The sequence below is a fragment of the Molothrus aeneus genome, chromosome 30 (genome assembly GCF_037042795.1).
Source record: "Molothrus aeneus isolate 106 chromosome 30, BPBGC_Maene_1.0, whole genome shotgun sequence".
In the NCBI taxonomy this organism is placed as follows: domain Eukaryota; kingdom Metazoa; phylum Chordata; class Aves; order Passeriformes; family Icteridae; genus Molothrus; species Molothrus aeneus.
Genome location: NC_089675.1, coordinates 517,625 through 539,522, shown reverse-complemented (window position 1 = coordinate 539,522; position 21,898 = coordinate 517,625). Strand labels below are relative to the sequence as shown.

General features: G+C 60.0%; 2 protein-coding genes, 1 long non-coding RNA gene and 1 pseudogene across 7 annotated transcripts; 2 read left to right on the top strand and 2 right to left on the bottom strand.

Moving 5' to 3' along the window:
- The first annotated feature begins 126 nt into the window (after window positions 1-126).
- Window positions 127-3,621, top strand: CBX5 (chromobox 5). Of its 2 annotated transcripts, none has more exons than XM_066567627.1 (5): window positions 127-256; window positions 1,875-2,026; window positions 2,391-2,577; window positions 2,846-2,943; window positions 3,187-3,621. In XM_066567627.1, the coding sequence occupies exons 2-5, from the start codon at window positions 1,890-1,892 to the stop codon at window positions 3,335-3,337; spliced, it is 573 nt and encodes a 190-aa protein (XP_066423724.1). In that variant the 5' UTR covers window positions 127-256; window positions 1,875-1,889; the 3' UTR covers window positions 3,338-3,621. The 2 variants fall into 2 exon arrangements, with proteins under 2 accessions (XP_066423724.1, XP_066423725.1); XM_066567628.1 differs by lacking the exon at window positions 127-256 and adding an exon at window positions 350-456.
- A 603-nt stretch (window positions 3,622-4,224) lies between these two features.
- SMUG1 (single-strand-selective monofunctional uracil-DNA glycosylase 1) lies at window positions 4,225-7,219 on the top strand. Of its 4 annotated transcripts, none has more exons than XM_066567696.1 (3): window positions 4,225-4,234; window positions 4,910-5,279; window positions 5,878-7,219. In XM_066567696.1, the coding sequence occupies exons 2-3, from the start codon at window positions 4,920-4,922 to the stop codon at window positions 7,042-7,044; spliced, it is 1,527 nt and encodes a 508-aa protein (XP_066423793.1). In that variant the 5' UTR covers window positions 4,225-4,234; window positions 4,910-4,919; the 3' UTR covers window positions 7,045-7,219. The 4 variants fall into 4 exon arrangements, with proteins under 4 accessions (XP_066423793.1, XP_066423792.1, XP_066423791.1 ...); XM_066567695.1 differs by lacking the exon at window positions 4,225-4,234 and adding an exon at window positions 4,494-4,527; XM_066567694.1 differs by lacking the exon at window positions 4,225-4,234 and adding an exon at window positions 4,494-4,527 and having other exon boundaries at window positions 4,879-5,279.
- A 161-nt stretch (window positions 7,220-7,380) lies between these two features.
- Window positions 7,381-8,330, bottom strand: LOC136568034 (uncharacterized). Its single transcript, XR_010785174.1, has 2 exons — window positions 8,111-8,330; window positions 7,381-7,631 (listed from the first exon to the last, which is right to left on the bottom strand). It is a non-coding gene; the product is annotated as an uncharacterized lncRNA (long non-coding RNA).
- A 1,684-nt stretch (window positions 8,331-10,014) lies between these two features.
- LOC136568033 (U4/U6 small nuclear ribonucleoprotein Prp3 pseudogene) lies at window positions 10,015-12,507 on the bottom strand (annotated as a pseudogene).
- Between the last annotated feature and the right edge of the window lie 9,391 nt (window positions 12,508-21,898).

Here is a 21,898-nt window from a genome sequence, read left to right as displayed (position 1 = left end):
CCGCTCCGGCCCGGAGACTCCCCGGCGTGCCGCGGATTGGTTGGAGAGGCGGAGGGCCCTCCCCCAGCTAGGCGCTCATTGGCCGGGCGCGCGGGGGGACGGTCCCCATTGGCGGGCGCGGCCGTCGCTCAGCCGCTGGGCCGCCGGCGGGCCCAGCGCAGCTCGGCGAGCGCGGCGCGGCGGGCGCAGAGCGGGGCGGCGGCGGCGGCGACTCCCGGCGGCGGCGAGAAGGGGCCGCACGCCCGCCGGCCCCAAGGTGCGCCCGGAGCAACGCATGCGCCAATCGCGGCGGGCTCTGGGGAGGGGGGAAAGGCGGGCGGACGCATGCGCGGAACGCGGCCGGCGGCGCCTGCGCGCTGCGGGCGGTTTTGGCGGGCGGAGCGCGGAGCGGCGGCAGCTCGGAGCGGCGGCCAAACCGCGGCGGACGGGCCCGCGCCGGAGCCGCTCCCCGCGCAGGTAGCGCCGGCGGCGGGCGGCGGATGAATGGGCGGCAGCGCGGGGGCGGGTCCGCCGCTGTGACGGGCAGGCGCGGTGGCCAATGGATGCTGGCGGGAGGCGGAGCCACGCGCGGAGTGACGGGGGCGGTAGTTAATATCAGTGAGCGGGAGGCGGGGCGGAATATGGATTGACAGGAGCGCGGACCAATAGCGGCGCAGTGAAGGCGGGGCCGTGCTTGGAGTGACGGTTTCACCGCCCAATAGTGGCTCGGCGGGGATGTGGCGACCTGCGGGGCGCTCAGCCAATCACCGCGCGGGCGCGCGGCTGCTCTGACCAATCGGGTACTGCGGCGCGCTTCTAGCCCTGCCCCCAGGCCCGTGCACCGGGCCCCTCAGCGGCGCTTTGAACCCAAATCTGCGGCTTTTTACCTCAAAATTGCGGTTTCTGCCCTCAAACCGCCGCGTGCCCCTCAAACCGGCACTTTCCCGCCTCACACCGTCGGCTTTTCCCTCAGAGCTGCGGTTTTTAGCCCTGGAGAGGCGCTTTTGGCCTCAGCGCGGCGCCTTCCCTTTGTTCCCTCAGGATTCCCGGGCGCGGGATCCGGGACCGGCGCCCCGGGGGCTCCGCCGTGCATTTTCCTTTCCCTAAATCGCCTTTTCCCACCCAAACCGGCCCCTTTTCCCTCAGGAATCCACCCAGAACCTCCTGGTTCCCGCCCGAAACCCCGCCGGCAATCCGGCAGGAAATTCCAGCCGGGAGCGAGGAATTCCCCGCGTCCCTCCCGGGGCTCCGTTTGGAAGAAAGAAATCCGCTAAAATCCTGCCTAGAGGGAGGGAAAAATCCCCAGCTGGGGTTTTCTTAAAACGTCTTTTTTTTAATCGTCCTCATTTTTAAGGGATTTAGCCCAAATTCCATTTCTTCGCTCTCAAATTCCTCCTCAGTTTTAGGGGATTTATTCCAAATTCCGTTTCGCTTTGCCTAAATTCTCTGGGGATTTTCAGGGGCTTTTAGCCCAAATCTTGTTTCTTTGTGCCTAAATCCCCGCTGGTTTTTAGGAATCGGCCCCTCCTGTGCTCCCTCCTTGGGATCTCCCTTTGGGGATCCTAAAATTACCCCAAATCCCTTTTGGGGATCCCAAAATGACCCCAAATCCCTCCTTGGGGGTCCCCAGGTGTCCCCAAATCCCTCTGGGATCCCCAGGTTGCTCCAATGTCGCCTTTAAAGGGCTCCAGGAGCCTCAAATCTCCCTTTGGGGGTCCTGAGATGAGCCCAAATCCCCCCCTGAGCTGTCCCCTGTCCCCCCTGGGTGACAGCACCGTGTGCCCATTGCTGTGCTGTGGGCAGGAGCAGCCCCTGTATGGTGACATTCCCTGTGCCATGGTGACATTGTCTGTGCCATGGTGACATTCTGTGCCATTCCCTGTCCCTGTCCCCAGAGCGGTGGCTGCGCTATGGGCAGGAGGAGCCGGCGGGCAGCCGACAGCTCGTCCTCGGGGGAGGAGGAGGAGTATGTGGTGGAGAAGGTTCTGGACCGGCGCGTGGTGAGGGGCCAGGCCGAGTACCTGCTCAAGTGGAAGGGCTTCTCCGAGTGAGTGACAGTGGGGACAGCCCCAGGGGGGGACACAGCACCCTGGGTGTCACCCGAGTGTCCCCTGACCCTGTGAGTGACAGCAGGGACAGGCCCAGGGGGGGGACACAGCACCCTGGGTGTCCCCTGACCGTGTCCATGGGTGTCCCCTGAGTGTCCCCAGATGTCCCCTGTCTCCTGTCCGTGTCCCTGGGTGTCTCCTGACCATGTCCCTAGCTGCCCCCGGATGTCCCCTGGGTGCCTCTGGGTCTCCCTGGATGTCCCCTGGGTATCCCCAGGTGTCCCCTGACCGTGTCCCCCAGGGAGCACAACACGTGCGGGTGTCCCTGGATGTCCCCTGACCGTGTCCCCGTGTGTCCCCCAGGGAGCACAACACGTGGGAGCCCGAGAAGAACCTGGACTGCCCCGAGCTGATCTCGCAGTTCCTGCGCAAGGACCGCAGGATGAGGGACATGAGGGACAGCGAGGGGACACGGCCCCGCGAGCGCCCCGAGGGCGCCAAGCGCAAGGGACTGCCCGGGGAGGACGGCAGGGCCAAGAAGAAGAGGGAGGTGAGAGGGGACACGGGGACAGGGGGACACTGGGAGGGGACAGGAACACGGGGATAGGGACAGGGACATGGGGAGGGGACAGAGACGTGGGGATGGGCGTGGGAATTCAGGGATGGGGACAGTGCCAGGCACAGGGTCACGCCCCCAGTGCCACCACGCTGGGACCCTTCCCTGACCTCTCCTCTCCCCAAAATCCCATTTTTCCCAAACCAATCTCATTTTCCCCAAAACCCTCCCTTTCCCCCCAAAACCGTCCCTTTAACCCCAGAGCAACGACATCGCCCGCGGCTTCGAGCGGGGGCTGGAGCCCGAGAAGATCATTGGGGCCACCGACTCCTGCGGGGACCTCATGTTCCTCATGAAGTGGTGAGGCCACCTCCTCGCTGTCCCCTGCGACCCCCCAGTTCCTGCCTGTGTCCCCAGTTCCTGTCTGTGTCCCCAGTTTGTCTCTTTGTCCCCAGTTTGTGTCCCCAGTTTGTGTCCCCAATTTATCCCCTTGTCCCCAGTGTGTCCCCGGTTTGTGACCCCAGTTTATCCCCATGTCCCCAGTTTGTGTCCCCAGTTTGTCCCCGTGTCCCCAGCCCGTCCCCTGACCCTGTGTCCCCGCAGGAAGGACACGGACGAGGCTGACCTGGTGCTGGCCAAGGAGGCCAACCTCAAGTGTCCCCAGATTGTCATCGCGTTCTACGAGGAGCGGCTGACGTGGCACGCGTACCCCGAGGACAGCGAGCCCAAGGAGCGGGACCCCCCCCGCAGCTAAGCCCCCTCCCCAATCTGTACAGACACCCCGGACTGTCCCCTGTCCCCTCCCGGGTCCCCCTGGGGACAGGGTGACCCTTCCCTGCCCTGGGGGTGTCCCCAGCCTGTCCCCACCCCCGGGGCAGGGTTGGGGGGTGGCCCCGATTTTGGTGTTTTTTAAAGTCGGTGTTTTTAGCCGGGGCCCCCCCGGGGTGTCCCCGTGTCCCCCCTGTCCCCTCTGATCCCCACCCCCGTGTTGTCCCCAAACCCCCGGATTTGCTTCCAATAAACAACGGTCACTTTTCAGAGCTGCCACCTGTGGGGCTGGGGACACCGCTGGCCCCAGCACGGCCCGGTGTCACCAGCACAGTGTCACCAGCATGGCCCGGTGTCCCCTCAGTGTCCTCCAGTGTCACCAGCATGGCCTGGTGTCCCCCCACCAGTGTCCCCAGTATGGCCCAGTGTCCCTCCCCCCCCCCCCCAAGCGCTGCCCCCTGCTGGTGACAGCGGGCGCTGCACGGGGACAGCGCGGGGACAAAGGGGACCCGGGGACAGCGGGGGTGGCACTGGGGGGTCCGGAGGGGACAAAGGGGACCCCTGGGGATGGGGCAGGGGCTGTTTGGGGACACCGCAGTGACACAGGGAGGGTTTGGGGACACTTGGGTGACAATAGAGGGGAGGTTGGGGACACTCCGGTGACACCAAGGGGTGTTTGGGGACACTCCGGTGACACCGAGGAGGGTTTGGGGACACTCTGGTGACACCGGGGGAGGTTGGGGGCGCTCCGGTGACACCGGGGGAGGTTGGGGGCGCTCCCTCCCGTTCCCGCTAGGGGGCGCGCTCGAGCCGCCGCAGCTCCGCGTGCCCCGCCCCCTCACCGTGGGAAGGGGCGTGGCCTGTGCAGACTCCGCCCCCTGCTGTGAGCGCCCCCGCTTCTCCCACGCGCGTTCGGGACGCCGGGGGGGTCTGAGGGGGATTTTGGGGGCCCTGGGGGGATTTAGGGGGTTTTGGGGGAGGTTCGGGTGGGATTTTGGGGGCGATTTGGGGGATGTTTTCCCGCCGCAAGGCACGATGGAAAACTCCGCGCGTAGACAAAGGACCGGGCCACGCCCCCTCCCTCCGCGCGCGGGGCACGCCGGGAAGGGCAAGGGGCGGGGCCTATCGGGGCAAGGGGCGGGGCCCGGCGTGCGGCGGACGCGGCGCGTGCTCAAGGTGGGCTCGCGGCGGCGGCAGCGACGTCACCGGGGAGAGCGTGTGACGTCACGGGGGGAGCGGGGCTGTGAGGGACCCTCGGGCGGGGGGGGGGGGGGCAGGGTCGGGCACGGGGACACCGCCAGCGTGCCCCGCCCCCCCCGGGGGGGCTCCGCTGTCACCTGTGTCACCCCCCCAGGGCTCCGCTGTCACCTCCCGGGGCTTCTCTGTCCACTCTGTCACCCCGCCCAGGGGTCTGGGTCACCTCTGTCCCACCCCCGGGGGTCCCTTGTCCCCTCCAGGGCTCCCCGGTCCCCTCTCTCGCCCCCTGTGTCCCCCCCAAGGCTCCCCTGTCCGCTCTGTCCCCCCCAGGTCCCCTCTGTCACCTCCCGTGTCCCCGCAGGCGATGGGGGATGGAGCGGGAGGAGGAGGAGGAGGAGGAGGAGGAGGGAGCCGGGGGTGCGGCTGAGGAAGGAGCGAAGGCTGAGGAAGCCAATAGTGATGATGCTGAAGCCGATGAAGATGCTGAGGATGCTGAGGATGAGGATGCTGAGGCCGAGGGCGTGGCGGGCCGGTTCCTGGCGCTGCAGCGCGCTCTGTCCGAGCGGCTCCGGGCGCTGCCGCCGCCGGGCCCGCCCGTGTCCGTGGTGTACGCGCCGCTCGAGTACGCGTGGGAGCCGCACCGGAGCTTCGTGCGCCGCTTCCTGCGCTCCCCCAAAGCCGTGCTGTTCCTGGGCATGAACCCCGGGCCCTTCGGCATGGCGCAGACCGGGGTGAGCACCCCAAAACTGCCTGGGTGCCCCAAAAACCCTAAATCCAATAACCCAAACCCGGGAGGGGCAGGGGGGGGAATGGGGGCACTGGGAGAGGGGCTGGGGGGGGCTCGGTGCAACCGGCGAGGGCCCAAAGGGGAGGAAATGAGGCTCGGGGGGATCAGGGGGTCTCTAGAGGAGGGAAACTGAGGCACAGGAGGGTTTGGGGGGGGTCCCCAGGGGGTTCAGTCCATCTCACGGGGCAGCAGAGCAGGGAAACTGAGGCGGGGGGGGGGGGGGGTCCCCAGAAGGTCCCACTCCATCGCATGGGGTCCAAGGGGAGGGAAACTGAGGCACGGGGGGGGGGTCCCAGTGCATCCCATGGAAGGAAACTGAGGCACGGGGGGGTCCCAATCCATCCCATGGAAGGGAAACTGAGGCACGGGGGGGTCCCAATCCATTCAATGGAAGGGAAACTGAGGCACGGGGCGCTCCCGCTCCATCCCAGCACCGACCGCGCGGCGCGGGGCTGACTCTGTGCGGGCCGGGGCTGTCCCCGCCGTGTCCCCGCCGTGTCCCCGCCGTGTCCCGCCCCTGACGCCCCCTCCCCGCCCCTCAGGTGCCGTTCGGCGAGGCGTGGCACGTGCGGGAGTGGCTGCGGGTGTCGGGCGCGGTGCGGCGCCCGCCCTGCGAGCACCCCAAGCGCCCGGTGCTGGGGCTGCGCTGCCCGCGGGCCGAGGTCAGCGGCGCCCGCTTCTGGGGGCTCATCCGCAGCCTCTGCCCCGACCCCCGCGCCTTCTTCCGCCACTGCTTCGTGCACAACCTCTGCCCGCTGCTCTTCCTGGCCGCCTCGGGCCGCAACGTGGCCCCGCCGGAGCTGCGGGCGGCGGAGCGGGAGCGGCTGCTGGGCCCGTGCGGGGCCGCGCTGGCCGCCGCCGTGCGGGCGCTGGGCGTGCGGCTCGTGGTGGCGCTGGGCCGCGTGGCCGAGCTGCGGGCGCGCCGGGCGCTGCGGGACGCGGGCATGGCCGTGCCCGTGGCCTGGATCCCGCACCCGTCCCCCCGCAACCCCCGCGCCAACCGCGGCTGGGAGGGCGAGGCCCGGGAGCGGCTGCGGGAGCTGGGGGTGCTGCGGCTCATGGGCGTGCGGGAGCAGGGGGGAGCGGGGGAAAACGGGGCCGGGGGGTCCGTGCTCCAGTGTGACCAGTTTGGGACTGGGGAAAACGGGGCTGGGGGGTCCCTGCTCCAGTGTGACCAGTTTGGGACTGGGGAAAACGGGGCCGGGGGGTCCCTGACCCAGTGTGACCAGTTTGGGACTGGGGAAAACGGGGCCGGGGGGTCCCTGGACCAGTGTGACCAATTTGGGACTGGGGAAAACGGGGCCGGGGGGTCCCTGCTCCGGTGTGACCAGTTTGGGACTGGGGAAAACGGGGCCGGGGGGTCCGTGCTCCAGTTTGGGACTGGGGAAGACGGGGCTGGGGGGTCCCTGGACCAGTTTGGGACTGGGGAAAACGGGGCTGTGGGGTCCCTGGACCAGTTTGACCAGCTGGGAGCTGGGGGAGATGGAGCTGGGGGGTCCCTGGACCACTTGGACAAGTTGGGGATTGGGAGGAAGGAGGATGGGTGGTCCCTGCCCCAGTTTGACCAGTTTGGGACTGGGGAGAAGGGGATTGATGGGGCCCTGCCTCAGTTTCCCCGCTCAGAACAGGATTTAGGGCAACACTCCAGGGCAGAGGGTGAACCCCTGCCTCAGTTTCCCCGCTCGGGAGGGGGTTTGGGGCTCCTTTAGGGGCGGGGCACGGGCCCTGCCTCAGTTTCCCCACTCGGGGGCGGTGCTTAGGGAGCCTTTAGGGGCGGGGGATGGGCCCTGCCTCAGTTTCCCTTTAGGAAAAAGGGGGGGAGGGTTCGTGGGTCGCTGCCTCGCGGCGTTTTCTGTGCAATTCTGGAATTAATAAAGGCGAGAATTGGTAAAAAAGCAGGGAAAGGGTCATTGGGGGCAGGCGGGAGCCAAGGAACCGACCTTCCTTCCTCCCTCCCTCCCCCCTCTATTTTGTTTTTGTAAAAACCCAGATTTTCCCCTTTTCCCCCGCTTTTTCCCCCCCGTCTCTCCGGGCGCGGGCTCCGCGGATTTGTCACAGATTTTATTGTCACCAATTGCCCAGAACCGGGGCGCGTTTAAATCCCCATCGATCGGGGTTTTTTTCCCGGAATTGCCGGGTTTGTGCCGATTCTCTCGGCCGACTCCAGAGGGAGCCCGGACAAGGGAGGATGAGGAGCGGCCGAGATTTCCCAGCCGGGAAAGCCTCGGGAAGGGAGCGGAGCAGCCCCGGCAAGCCCGGCTGTTCCTTCATCGGCATCCCGGAGATTTTCCTGTATCTGCATCCCGGAGAAACCCAGATTTTCCCATATCAGCATCCCAGATTTTCCTGCATCTGCATCCCAGAACATCCCAGATTTTCCGACATTGGAATTCCAAATTTTCCTACATCCGCATCCCAGACAATTCCAGATTTTCCCGTATCAGCATCCCACATTTTCCCACACCCCGTAAATTTCCCCACACCCGATTCTCCCATGTTTTCACCCCAAAACCTCCCCCCCCCTTTTTTTTGGGACTCCCCCTCCCCCACCCGGGGTCACAGCGGGGTCACCGCCGCCCCTCCCCCACCCCCGCGTCCCTTCCCAGCCCATCCCCGGAACCGGGGGGCGACCCCCGAACCCCCCCCCCCGATCGATGCCACCGCCACCCTCCCGCCCCTCGGCCCCAGCGGGGTTTGGGGGTTTTTGGGGCATTTTCCGCGATCCCCGCCGGTGTTCGCCGCGGTTCCTCATTGGCATTCCGGGCCCGGCCTGACCTCTCCTTGCACCCGCAGCCGGGGCGGGGCCGGCGCGGCGGCTGCGCCCGGGAGCGCCCGGCGCGCTCTAATTCGGCGATTACTGTCACAGGGCCATTTGTCACCGTGCCACCGCCCCGGGGACGCTCGGCGGACGTCAGGGCCCCCCCTGCCCGCCGCTGCTTTCATCTCTGCGCATCCAATTCGAGAGCGCGGGGGAAGGGGCGAGCGGGGCGAGGCTCCAGCGCCACAAACCCGCAATTTAACAAACCCCCCTTTCCGCAAATCCGCAATTTCCCAAAGCCCCGTTTCCACAAATCCCCGTTTCCCGGTGTTTCCAGTTCCTCGAATCCCCATTTCCAAAAATCCCCGTTTCCGCAAATCCCCATTTTCCCAAATCCCCGTTTCCCGGTGTTTCCAGTTCCACAAATCCCCATTTTCCCAAATCCTCATTTCCCGGTGGTTCCAGTTCCTCAGATCCCCATTTCCACAAATCCCCATATTCCTATTTCCCCATTTCCACAAATCCCCATTTCCTGGTATTTCCAGTTCCACAAATCCCCATTTTCCTGCGACTTCATCTCCCCAAATCCAAATTTCCCAGTGTTCCCAATTCCACTAATTCCCATTTTCCTGCATTTCCAGTCCCATAAATCCCCATTTTCCCAGTGTTTCCAGTTCCATACGTCCCCATTGCCCCGCGTTTCCATTTCCATAAATCCCCATTTCCCCAAATCCCCATTTCCCAGTTTTTCTAGTGCCCCAAATCCCCATTTCGCTGCATTTCCAGTTGCCCTAAACCACCCCAAAAATCCCCGGGATGAGGACGGACAGACGGACAGAGGGAGGGAGCGCCCTTGGAGCAGAGGAGAGCGCTCCCCACCCCCAATTAATCCCCGAATCAATTAAACACCGGCCAGGGCTGCGCTGCCTTCATTAACGCTCCCGCTGTTAATTAGCAACAGGCGGGAGCCGCCCTCCCCCCCCTTTCCTCATTAATTAATTGCTGTCAGTAATTAATGGATCGGGGTGCTGGCCAAGGAGGCCAACCTCAAGTGTCCCCAGATTGTCATCGCGTTCTACGAGGAGCGGCTGACGTGGCACGCGTACCCCGAGGACAGCGAGCCCAAGGAGCGGGACCCCCCCCGCAGCTAAGCCCCCTCCCCAATCTGTACAGACACCCCGGACTGTCCCCTGTCCCCTCCCGGGTCCCCCTGGGGACAGGGTGACCCTTCCCTGCCCTGGGGGTGTCCCCAGCCTGTCCCCACCCCCGGGGCAGGGTTGGGGGGTGGCCCCGATTTTGGTGTTTTTTAAAGTCGGTGTTTTTAGCCGGGGCCCCCCCGGGGTGTCCCCGTGTCCCCCCTGTCCCCTCTGATCCCCACCCCCGTGTTGTCCCCAACCCCCCGGATTTGCTTCCAATAAACAACGGTCACTTTTCAGAGCTGCCACCTGTGGGGCTGGGGACACCGCTGGCCCCAACACGGCCTGGTGTCACCAGTACAGTGTCACCAGCATGGCCTGGTGTCACCACCACAGTGTCACCAGCGTGGCCTGGTGTCCCCAACATGGCCCAGTGTCACCAGCATGGCCAAGTGTCCCCTCAGTGTCCTCCAGTGTCACCAACATGGCCTGGGGACCCCAGCATGGCCTGGTGTCACCCATATGGCGCGGTGTCCCCAGTCTGACCCGGTGTCACCAGCCCAGTGTCCCCTGCCCACTGTCCCGCCGGTGCCCCCTGCTGGTGACCGCGGGCGCTGCACGGGGACTGTTCGGTGGCAGCGCCCGTGCCACACGGAGCAAGCACACGCACTCGCCGATGCGGGGCACGGTGAAATGGCGATAATTAACGCGCGAACGGGGTCATTTATAACGGGGGGAAACGGTAAAAGGGCAGGGGTTCCACCTGAGCGAAACCTCGCGATATCTTGAGCGAAACATCGCGATATCTTGAGCCAAACCTCGCGATACCTTGAGCGTAACATCGCGATATCTTGAGCCAAACCTCGCGATATCTTCCCACATTCCCCCCGCATTTTATGACCCGCTAAAAACTTGGAAAATGCTGAGGTCGAAACTGGCGAGTGGGAAACGCGTGTAACTGGCAAAATGTACTGAACGTGAACAATGTAACACAACCGTAACAAACTTGTAAGTGTAGGTGTTTAACAAATGAAAAGTTAACTATCTCTGGGGGTTTTTTTGTTTTGTTTTTGGGTGGGTTTTTTTGTTTTGTTGGGAGTTTTTTGTTTTGTTTTACAAGCTATGTCTTTAATAGGGGTGCTGAGGAGGGCGATGGGAGCAGCGTGGCTCAGGGGCTGTGGGACAGGGGCAGCCACGGCCGGCTCAGCCCCTGGGTGGGCTCCAGCGCGGCCTCGCCGAGCGCCAGGTCCCCGTAGGGCTCGGCTCTGCGCTGCCTCAGGTGCTCCCGCGCCACCTTCTCCGTGGGGCACTGCTTCAACTTCACCTGGCCGAAGCTGCGATCCTTCGCCGTGCCCTCCCAAACCAGAGAGCATTTCTTTGTTTTCTTAACGGACTGACCAGACCCGTCGTCGTCCTCTCCCTTTGTGCTTGACGTCCGCTCGTCCCACTTTATTTGATGCAGCATAAGGCGTTTGAATTTCTTCTGCGCTTTCGGGCCTCCTTCTAGCACCACCACATTGAGGTCTTTGTGCAGGACCACCGCTCCTGTGAGGTGCAGCTGCCCAGCATTTGCCTCGATTTTGAATCTTTTTGCTGGACTGCTCAAGTTTCGAACCCTGTACACAGCTATGTGAACTCCCTGGGAAACGTCTTCCTTCAGCTTTTTCACCTTCTTGGCTTTCCGCTGCTCTGCCGTGAGCTTCCGCGCTGCGTTTGCCTCCTCGTGAGCCTTCTGCCTCTTGGCCACCTGTGCTCGGACGCGAGCTTCCACCTTTGTTGGCTCCTGCACAGCTTCTGCACCCAGCACCCGCGCCAGGTTGGAAATCCTCGCTCTGGGCTCTGGTGGTGGCACCAGGCCCAGCCTGACCTTCTCCTGCAGCTCCTTCTGGGCTTCTCGCCGTGTCTGGCGCCGTAATTTCTTCTGCTCTTTCTTTTTTAAATACACGCCCAGGGTCACGGGCGTGTTGCTGTCCACCGGGGGGCTGAGCTGGGCTGGGTGCTCCACCAGGCTGGTGACCCCAAATATTCGTCTTTCTTTGAGGCCGTGCCACCTTTTAAACCCAGGCCATTGGGGACGATGTAGGAGTCCCACCACTCGGTCTCTGGGATCTCCCCGTCCTTCAGCTCCTTCTTTGGGGTGATCAGAGCCAACTTGGTGGAAGTGTGAATCCCAGTTTTCCTGGCAGCCTGGGAGATCTCTGCCTGCAGCTTTTCTAGCTGAGCCTTTGTTCTCAGCCTTTGGGCAATTCTCTCAAATTTGCCTTTTTCATGGAAATTAAAGCTGTGTTTCTGCTGCTGGGCCGGGGTTATGGAGACCCGGGGGTCAAAGTACGTGTTTGATTCCACATCTTCTGAGGGCTTTTCCTTCAGCTGCTGCTTGAACTGTTCCCTCTTCACTGCCCTGATGTTGGCCTTCAGGGTGGGCATGCGGTGGGTGAGCTCGATCTCCTTCCCGCCGGCATCCACGGTCCGGCCCTGCTCATCCAGGATCAGCGGTGCTGGCTTGGTCCGATCCTTCAGCTCCGCTTTCGGGGCCACGATGCCCAGGGCGTGCAGGTTGGCCGGTCCCACCGTGCTGGCACTGCCAATGAGCCCTGGCTTCAGCTGAGCCTGGATCCTGGCCTGCAGCTCTGCAGCCTTCCTGGCCTTCTCAATGGCACCGTTCATGAACGTGGCTGCCTGAGAGGCCTGGATGGTGCTGCCGATGGGGAGCCGCTCGGACTGGGATGAAGAAGAAATTTTGGGCTGTGGTGTTGGAGGACTGATGAAACTCAGCTGTTTTTTCCTCTCCTCAATCTGTCGTGTGGCTGCCTCCATCATCTGTTTGATCTGGAGCTCGGTCAGCATCCCTAGGCTCTCCGATGGTGGGCCTGGAATGACTTTAGGCTCATCCTCAACCTCCTCGAACCGTGGGATGCGCCGTTTCTTGGCACCAGAGGTTCCCTGGACACCTCAGAGCCATCACCCAACACATCCTTTAGCTCCTGTTTGCGGTTACGGTCACTGTTGGATTTGGCGCGCCGGGAGCTCCGTCCTTCCTCCACTGCCTCCAAGAGCTTGTCCACAAATCTCAGGGTGGGATCATCCAGGAAGGGTTTGAGGTGCTCAGCTCCTTTTTCCTGCTCCATGCCCACGCAGCTGAGGGCCGCAGTGACCGCGGTGGGCTCCGAGAAGCCGAGCACGCGTTTCCCCATCTTCTCCATCCACGGCTTCAGCTCGTCCAGCTCCCGCTTGGACAGAGGCATCTCCGCTCAGGCGGCGCCGTTCCCTCACGCCGCTCCCGGTCCCGGCCCGGCGGCCCCTGGCGGTGACGGCGCCTCGGGGCGGGAGCGGAAACGTCCCCGGTTCGTTCCCGGGTTTCGGCACCGCTTGTGCCGCCGCTTGGTCCGCGGCGTCCCGGGTCGAGCACGGCTCGGTAGCAGCGCCCGTGCCACACGGGCCAAGCACACGCAGTCACCGATGCGGGGCACGGTGAAATGGCGATAATTAAGGGGCGAAAGGGGTCATTTATAACGGGGGGAAACGGTAAAAGGGCAGGGGTTCCGCCTGAGCGAAACATCGCGATATCTTGAGCGAAACATCGCGATATCTTGCGTGAAACATCGCGATACCTTGAGCGAAACATCGCGATATCTCCCACAGCCAAAAACCCCGGGCATGAACCCGGGAAACTCGGGGTGGCTCGGACCGGGGGGCATCGGGAAAGGGACCAGGAGGGAGCTGGGGGAAAGGAGGATGGAGGGGGGCTGGACCCGTTGGGGACTGGGGGGAAGAAGGATGGGGAGGTCCCTGCCCCAGTTTGACCAGTTGGAAACTGGGAAAAAGGGGATTAGGGGGTCCCGTCCCCAGTTTGGGACTGGGAGGAAGGAGGATGATGGGTCCCTGCCTCAGTTTCCCTTTAGGAAAAAGGGGGGGAGGGTTCGTGGGTCGCTGCCTCGCGGCGTTTTCTGTGCAATTCTGGAATTAATAAAGGCGAGAATTGGTAAAAAAGCAAGGAAAGGGTCATTGGGGGCAGGCGGGAGCCAAGGAACCGACCTTCCTTCCTCCCTCCCTCCCCCCTCTATTTTATTTTTCTAAAAGCCCAGATTTTCCCCTTTTCCCCCGTTTTTTCCCCCCTGTCTTTCCGGGCGCGGGCTCCGCAGATTTGTCACAGATTTTATTGTCACCAATTGCCAAGGACTGGGGCGCGTTAAAATCCCCATCGATCGATGGTGCCATAATCTGACAGCGATCAGTGCCATAATCTGACAGTGATTTTGCCATAATCTGACACTGATTGATGCCATGATCTGACATTGATTGATGCCATCATCTGACATTGATTGATGCCATCATCTGACATTGATTGATGCCATAACCTGACAGTGATTTTGCCATGATCTGACATTGATTGATGCCATAACCTGACAGTGATTTTGCCATGATCTGACATTGATTGATGCCATGATCTGACAGTGATTTTGCCATGATCTGACATTGATTGATGCCATAACCTGACAGTGATTTTGCCATGATCTGACAGTGATTGATGCCATGATCTGACATTGATTGATGCCATCATCTGACATTGATTGATGCCATAACCTGACAGTGATTTTGCTATGATCTGACATTGATTGATGCCATGATCTGACATTGATTGATGCCATCATCTGACATTGATTGATGCCATAACCTGACAGTGATTTTGCTATGATCTGACATTGATTGATGCCATGATCTGACAGCGATCAGTGCCATGATCTGACAGCGATCAGTGCCATAATCTGACAGTGATTTTGCCATAATCTGACACTGATTGATGCCATAACCTGACACTGATTGATGCCATGATCTGACAGTGATTGATGCCATAACCTGACATTGATTGATGCCATGATCTGACATTGATTGATGCCATGATCTGACAGTGATTTTGCCATGATCTGACAGTGATTGATGCCATAACCTGACAGTGATTTTGCCATAACCTGACAGTGATTTTGCCATGATCTGACAGTGATTGATGCCATGATCTGACAGTGATTTTGCCATGATCTGACATTGATTGATGCCATCATCTGACATTGATTGATGCCATAACCTGACAGTGATTTTGCCATGATCTGACATTGATTGATGCCATGATCTGACAGTGATTTTGCCATGATCTGACATTGATTGATGCCATGATCTGACAGTGATTTTGCCATAACCTGACAGTGATTTTACCATGATCTGACATTGATTGATGCCATGATCTGACAGTGATTAATGCCATAACCTGACAGTGATTTTGCCATGATCTGACAGTGATTTTGCCATGATCTGACATTGATTGATGCCATGATCTGACATTGATTGATGCCATAACCTGACAGTGATTTTGCCATGATCTGACAGTGATTGATGCCATGATCTGACAGTGATTAATGCCATAACCTGACAGTGATTTTACCATGATCTGACAGTGATTGATGCCATGATCTGACATTGATTGATGCCATGATCTGACAGCGATTGATGCCATAACCTGACATTGATTGATGCCATGATCTGACATTGATTGATGCCATGATCTGACAGCGATGGCCGTGCCCGCCCGGAGCATCCCTGGCGCGGGATGGATGCGGTGCCTCTGCCCCCGCCCCGCCGGGACCCCTCCCCAATTATCCCCTTTTATTTTAACCCGGGATTCCCCTCCCGGGGGTCCCCGGATCGCCCCTCATTCCCTGCCTGGCTTTGGGGCAGCCGGGCCCGTTTAGGATTTGTCATTTTGGGGTTTTTCCCGGAATTGCCGGGTTTGTGCCGATTCTCTCGGCCGACTCCAGAGGGAGCCCGGACAAGGGAGGATGAGGAGCGGCCGAGATTTCCCAGCCGGGAAAGCCTCGGGAAGGGAGCGGAGCAGCCCCGGCAAGCCCGGCTGTTCCTTCATCGGCATCCCGGAGATTTTCCTGTATCTGCATCCCGGAGAAACCCAGATTTTCCCATATCAGCATCCCAGATTTTCCTGCATCTGCATCCCAGAACATCCCAGATTTTCCGACATTGGAATTCCAAATTTTCCTACATCCGCATCCCAGACAATTCCAGATTTTCCCGTATCAGCATCCCACATTTTCCCGTCTCAATATCCCAGATTTTCCCACACCCCATAAATTTCCCCACACCCGATTCTCCCAGGTTTTCGCCCCAAAACCTCCCTCCCTTTTTTTGGGGACAGCCCCTCCCCCACCCGGGGTCACAGCGGGGTCACCGCCTCCCCTCCCCCACCCCGATCTATTAATTACTGACAGCAATTAATTAATGAGGAAAGGGGGGGGGAGGGCGGCTCCCGCCTGTTGCTAATTAACAGCGGGAGCGTTAATGAAGGCAGCGCAGCCCTGGCCGGTGTTTAATTGATTCGGGGATTAATTGGGGGTGGGGAGCGCTCTCCTCTGCTCCAAGGGCGCTCCCTCCCTCTGTCCGTCTGTCCGTCCTCATCCCGGGGATTTTAGGGGTGGTTTAGGGCAACTGGAAATGCAGGGAAATGGGGATTTGGGGCACTAGAAAAACCGGGAAATGGGGATTTGGGGCACTAGAAAATCCGGGAAATGGGGATTTGTGAAAATGGGGATTTATGGAACAGGGAATGCAGGAAAAGGGGGGCGTATGGCACTAGAAAAACCGGGAAATGGGGATTTATGGAAATGGAATCACGGGGCAATGGGGACGTATGGGATTGGAAACACGGGGAAATGGGGATTTATGGGACTGGAAATGCAGGAAAACGGGGATTTGAGGACCTGGGAACACTGGGAAATGAAAACGCCGGGAAATGGGGATTTGTGGCACTGGAAATACCGGAAAATGGGGATTTTTGGAAATGGGGATTCATGTAAATGGAAACACCGGGAAACGGGGATTTGTGGAAACGGGGCTTTGGGAAATTGCGGATTTGCGGAAAGGGGGGTTTGTTAAATTGCGGGTTTGTGGCGCTGGAGCCTCGCCCCGCTCGCCCCTTCCCCCGCGCTCTCGAATTGGATGCGCAGAGATGAAAGCAGCGGCGGGCAGGGGGGGCCCTGACGTCCGCCGAGCGTCCCCGGGGCGGTGGCACGGTGACAAATGGCCCTGTGACAGTAATCGCCGAATTAGAGCGCGCCGGGCGCTCCCGGGCGCAGCCGCCGCGCCGGCCCCGCCCCGGCTGCGGGTGCAAGGAGAGGTCAGGCCGGGCCCGGAATGCCAATGAGGAACCGCGGCAAACACCGGCGGGGATCGCGGAAAATGCCCCAAAAACCCCCAAACCCCGCTGGGGCCGAGGGGCGGGAGGGTGGCGGTGGCATCGATCGGGGGGGGGGTTCGGGGGTCGCCCCCCGGTTCCGGGGATGGGCTGGGAAGGGACGCGGGGGTCCCGGCGCGGCTCCCCCGCGGGTTTTGGGGAGGTTTGCAGCGATTTGGAGAGCGCTCCAAGGGCGCGGCGGTGCCGGAGCCGCGGGGACGCGCGGGTCCCGTGTCCCCCTGTCCCTGTGTCCTCCTGTCCCCGTCCTGGCCGTGTCCCCGTGTCCCGGCGTGCGGCACCTTCCCAGCGGGACACGGGAACGGGAATTGTGTGAAACGGGGGAACACCGGGAATTGGGGATTTGGAGACCCGGAAACGCAGGGAAATGGGGATTTGGGGAAATGGGGATCTACGGAACTAGGAACGCAGGGAAATGGGAATTTGGGGAAATGGGGATTTACGGAACTAGGAACGCAGGAAAATGGGGATTTGGGGAAATGGGGATTTACGGAACTAGGAACGCAGGAAAATGGGATTTCCAGCCCGGACACCTTCCCGGGGCTCTGCACACCTGAGCGCCCCGGAGGAGGATCCGGGGGTGCAAATCCCGGTCCGGGGGTGCCCCCCGGGCTGGTTTAACCCCCGCCGTGCCAGGGCCAGGCGGGCCCGTGCCAGAATTCCCGGGATCCGCCGCCGCCCCCGCGCGGGTTTCGGGTGCTGCAAATCCTCCCGGTGGTGCCGAAAATTTCGGATCAAAATCCCCAAAACCGCAGCCCCCGCATCCGCCCGTGCGGAAGCTCCTCGGGGAAAAGGCGAGAAAGCCGCAGAGGGAGGAGAACTGAGCGCTTTTTTCCGCCTCGTTTTTCCTCGTTCCGTGCTCGTTCTCCTCCCTCGGAACCCCGGGCCGGGCTGTGCCGGGAGCAGCGGCTCCGGGCACGGAATGAGCGCTGGAAATCGGGAGGTTCCGGCGTTTTGGGGACGTTTCGGGTGTTTGGGAGCCCCCGGCGGGGAGGGGACAGCGGCGGTGTCACCGCGGGGGCCGGGGATCAAAAGGACGAGAGGCCCCGCGAGTGTCGGGGGTGATGAATGGGGGTGAGCGCGGGGTGAGCCGAACAAGGCGCCTCTGTTCGCCCCAAATCCTCCCGAAAAACAACAAAAAAACCACCAAAAAAACCCCAAAAAACAAAACAAAAAAAACCAACCAAAAAACCCCACCCCGCGTTATTCCCGCAGAGTCCGTCTGCTCCCAGCCCTCTCGGCCGGTTTGATTTCTTTATTTATTCTTTTATTGTTATTTTATTTTATTTATTATTATTATTATTATTATTAGGGTTTTTTCCTCCTGTTATTTTGCCCGGTTTTGACCCAAATAAGGAGGTGTGAATGGCCCCGAGAATCGCGGGGATTTCCACGGATTTCCACGGATTTCCATGGATTTATTTCCGCGGCTTCCCGGCTCTGTTTGCTCAGCAAACAAAAACACCCGCGGCGGGGCCGCCTTCGGGGTCACGGCAGAGCCCTGGCAGCCGCTGGAGATTTTTGTTTGGTTTTGTTTTGTTTTGTTTTGTTTTGTTTTGTTTTTTTTAAAGCACCCAAATCCCGCGGGTTTCGCTGCCAAATTCTCCTTCCGCACCCGGGGACCCCGAAATGGCCGCAGGAATTTGGGGAGCGCCCCCGGAGCGGAGCTGGAATTCGCTGCCCTCTGGGGTTTTAAACGCCGGAAGAAATCGGGAAAACAAATCGGGAAAATCGGGATTTTCTCACCCAGGGCGCGGATTTGGGGTGAAACCCCCAGAAAGGAGCGGGATTGGGGAATTGTGGGGTCTCCTGAGCTCGCCTCCCGTTTTTCCTTCCTGTCCCCATCCCAAATCCCGAGTCTGTCCCTGTTCTCCCGAACATTCGGGAGCCGGGTCCAAGCCCACCCCCGCCGGAACCGGGATTTTGGGGGGAATTCTCGGGGTTTTGGGAGGCGCTGGGGGCGGATTTCCAGCGGTGTCGGAAAAAGGGGGGAGCGGGTCGGGTTTGGGAGTGGGGACAGAGGGGACGCGTCCGGGGATTTGGGGACAGCGCGGGGAGCGGCCGGAGGGGTTGGGGATCCATGGAATCGCAGGAATATCGATTTGGGGACCTATGGAAATGGGGACCTATGGAACTGCAGGAATATCGATTTGGGGATCCAGGGAAATGCAGGAATGTGGGATTTGGGGACCTATGGAAATGGGGACCTATGGAATTGCGGGAATGTGGAATTGGGGATTTGTGGAAATGCAGAAATACGGAATTGGGGACGTATGGAATTGGGGACCTGTGGAACTGCAGAAATGTAGATTGGGCGTCCATGGAAATGCAGGAATTTGGGGTTCGGGATTTGTGAAATTGGGGATCCATGGAAATGCAGGAATGTGGGGTTCGGGATTTGTGGAATTGGGGATCCATGGAAATGCAGGAATGTGGGGTTCGGGATTTGTGGAATTGGGGATCCGTGGAAATGCAGAAATGAGGAACTGGGGACCCATGGAACCGCAGAGGTCTGGAAGTGAGGGGCGTTAATTGGGGTTTGAATTAAAGCCCAGTTTACGGGAACTGGGGACCCGTGGAACCGCAGGGAGATGGAATTGGGATAAAACGCGGGGAATTGGGCACGTGTGGCATTGCGGAAACGGGAACTTACAGGGATCTGTGGGAACCTATAGGAACCCCTAAGAATTTATGGGAATTTATGGGATCCCGTAGGAACCGATGGGAACGCGGGGCCGGGTGCCCGGAGCCGCGCCCTGCACCGCTGCGCTAATTAGGAGCGTTAATTAGGAGCGTTAATTAGGCACGTTCACACACACAAACACGCGCGCCGGCCCAGAGAGCGATTAAGGGCTGGTGGAATTTGCATCTCATTAACATTCCCACCTCATTAACATTCCCATCTCATTAACATTCCCGCAAGGGCTCCTCGAGGGCGGGCGGGTCCCGCAGCCGGGAGAGGCGGAAAGAAAATAAAATAATAAAATAATAAAATGAAATATACGGAACAAAGCGTATAAAATATAATAAAACATCGTAAAATATGATAAAACATAATAAAATATAAAATATAATGGAATAAGTTTTTTTAAAATTATAAAATAAATTAGAAAATAAGAGTGCAAAAAGGAGCGTAAAATAGAAATATTTTATATTTATATAAAATAAATACAAAAAAAAAAGTACAAAAGTAAAATAAGTATACAACAAAACATTAAAATAGAATAGAATAAAATTAAATATATAATGAAAATAACACTTTAAAAAATAAAATAAAATAAAAATAAAATAAAATGAAGAGCCGCGGTGGCTCTGGGCGCGGGAGCAGCAGGCGAGGGAGCCGCGTTTGGGATCCGAGTCACGTTTGGGAAATTTATGGGGCCGCTGCTGCGGGAGGTGAGGCCCTCGCCGCCTTCCATGAACCATTTCCAGCCGTTCCGAGCCGCGCCGCGAATCTGGGGGGTTCGAGGCGTTTGCCTCGGGAATTTGGGGGGGTCGGGGGCTCTTTGCCCCCAAATCGGGGCCGGGTGCGACCCCAAAAGGGGAATTTGGGGTGCGGAACCCCCCCCCCCCAGCTCCTTTTTCTCCCCCCCCCTTTTCCGTTCCCCAGGGCTGAAAATCCCCGCGGATTTTCGGGGTGCGAATCCCAAAAATCCTCCCTTCAAACCCGACGGATTTTTGGGGGTTCGCAGCCTGTCCCGTTTTCCGCTCTTTTTCTGCTCCCTGGGGATGAAAATCCCCAAAAAAATCCACGCGGATTTTTGGGGTACAAATCCAAAAAAAAAAACAAAACACCAATCCCGCGGATTTTTGGGGAACAAATCCCCAAAATCACCCCCAAACCCCGCGGATTTTTGGGGTACAAATCCCCCCCAAAAAAACCCCACCAATCCCGCGGATTTTTAGGGCACAAATCCCAAACCCCGCCCCAACTCCTCGGAATTTTTGGGGTACAAATCCCAAACCCCGGGGATTTTTGGGGCACAAATCCCAACCCCGGGGATTTTTGGGGTACAAATCCCAAACCCCGCCCCAGCCCCGCGGATTTTTAGGGCACAAATCCCAAACCCCGCCCCAACTCCTCGGATTTTTGGGGCACAAATCCCAAACCCCGCGGATTTTTGGGGCACAAATCCCAACCCCGCGGATTTTTGCGGTAAATATCCCAACCCCGCGGATTTTTAGGGTACAAATCCCAAACCCCGCGGATTTTTGGGCTACAAATCCCAAACCCCGCCCCAAACCCCGCGGATTTTTGGGGTGCGGACCCCCCCAGCTCCCCCTTTTTTCCCCCCCCCGTGTCCGTAAATCCCCGAGCCCCCCTGGGGGGACCCGCGGGGGTTTTGGGGCGGGGGCGGCCTCGCCCCCTCCCCTCCCGGAGCCGATCCCATCCTTCAGCCGCGGATCCCCCTGAACTCCGCGTGAACCCAAAGCGCGGCCATAAATCACAGCGCGCTCCTGCCTTAACCCCTTCGGGCCCGCCCGGAGAGCGGCGCCGGGGGGAAAAAAAAACAACAAAAAAAATCAGGAAAAATCGGGAAAATTCGCGCTTGGTCCGCGCTCCCCCTCCGGGGTGGGAGAAAACCCCGGGATTTGTGGGGTGCGGGGAAAAAGGGGGGGCTCAGCCCCAGGGATGGGTTTGGGGTTTTTTGGGGTGGAAAAGGGCGGGGGGTCAGGTAAGGGGAGAGAGGATGAGGAAGGAGCAGCTCACGGGGCATTTTTAGGGGGGTTTGGGGTTTTTGGGGGGGTTTGGGGTTTTTTTTAGGGGGCGGAAAAGGGCGGGGGTGTGAGGATGAGGAGGGAGCGGGTCCAGGTTCATTTTTAGGGGGGGTTCAGCCCCAGGGATGGGTTTGGGGTTTTTTTATGGGGGCGGGAAGGGAAGGAAGGGGGTGAGAGGAGGAGGAGGATGAGGAAGGAGCGGATCCCGGTGCATTGTTAGGGTGGGATGAGGAGGTTTCACCCCCAGGAACGGGTTTGGGGTATTTTTGCGGGGTTTGGGGTTTTTTAGAGGTGGAAAAGGGGGGTGGAAAAGGGAGGATGAGGAGGGAGCCGATCCCGGTGCATTTTTAGGGTGGGATGAAGGGGTTTCTCCCCATGAATCGCTTTGGGGTATTTTGGGGGGGTTTGGGTTTTTTTGGGGGGGTTTGGGGTATTTTGGGGGGGTTTGGGTTTTTTTTTGGGGGTGGTTTGGGGTATTTTGGGGGGGTTTGGGGTATTTTGGGGGGGTGGGGTTTTTTTGGGGGTTTGGGGTTTTTTTTGGGGGGGTTTGGGGTTTTTTGGGGTGGAAAGGGGAAGGGAAGGGAAGGGGGGGGCGAGGTGGAGGATGAGGAGCAGGGGGAGGAGGAGGAGGAGGATGCGGCAGGGGAGGAAGGGAGGAATTGATCAGGGCCGGGAATGGATCGGGAAAATGGGGG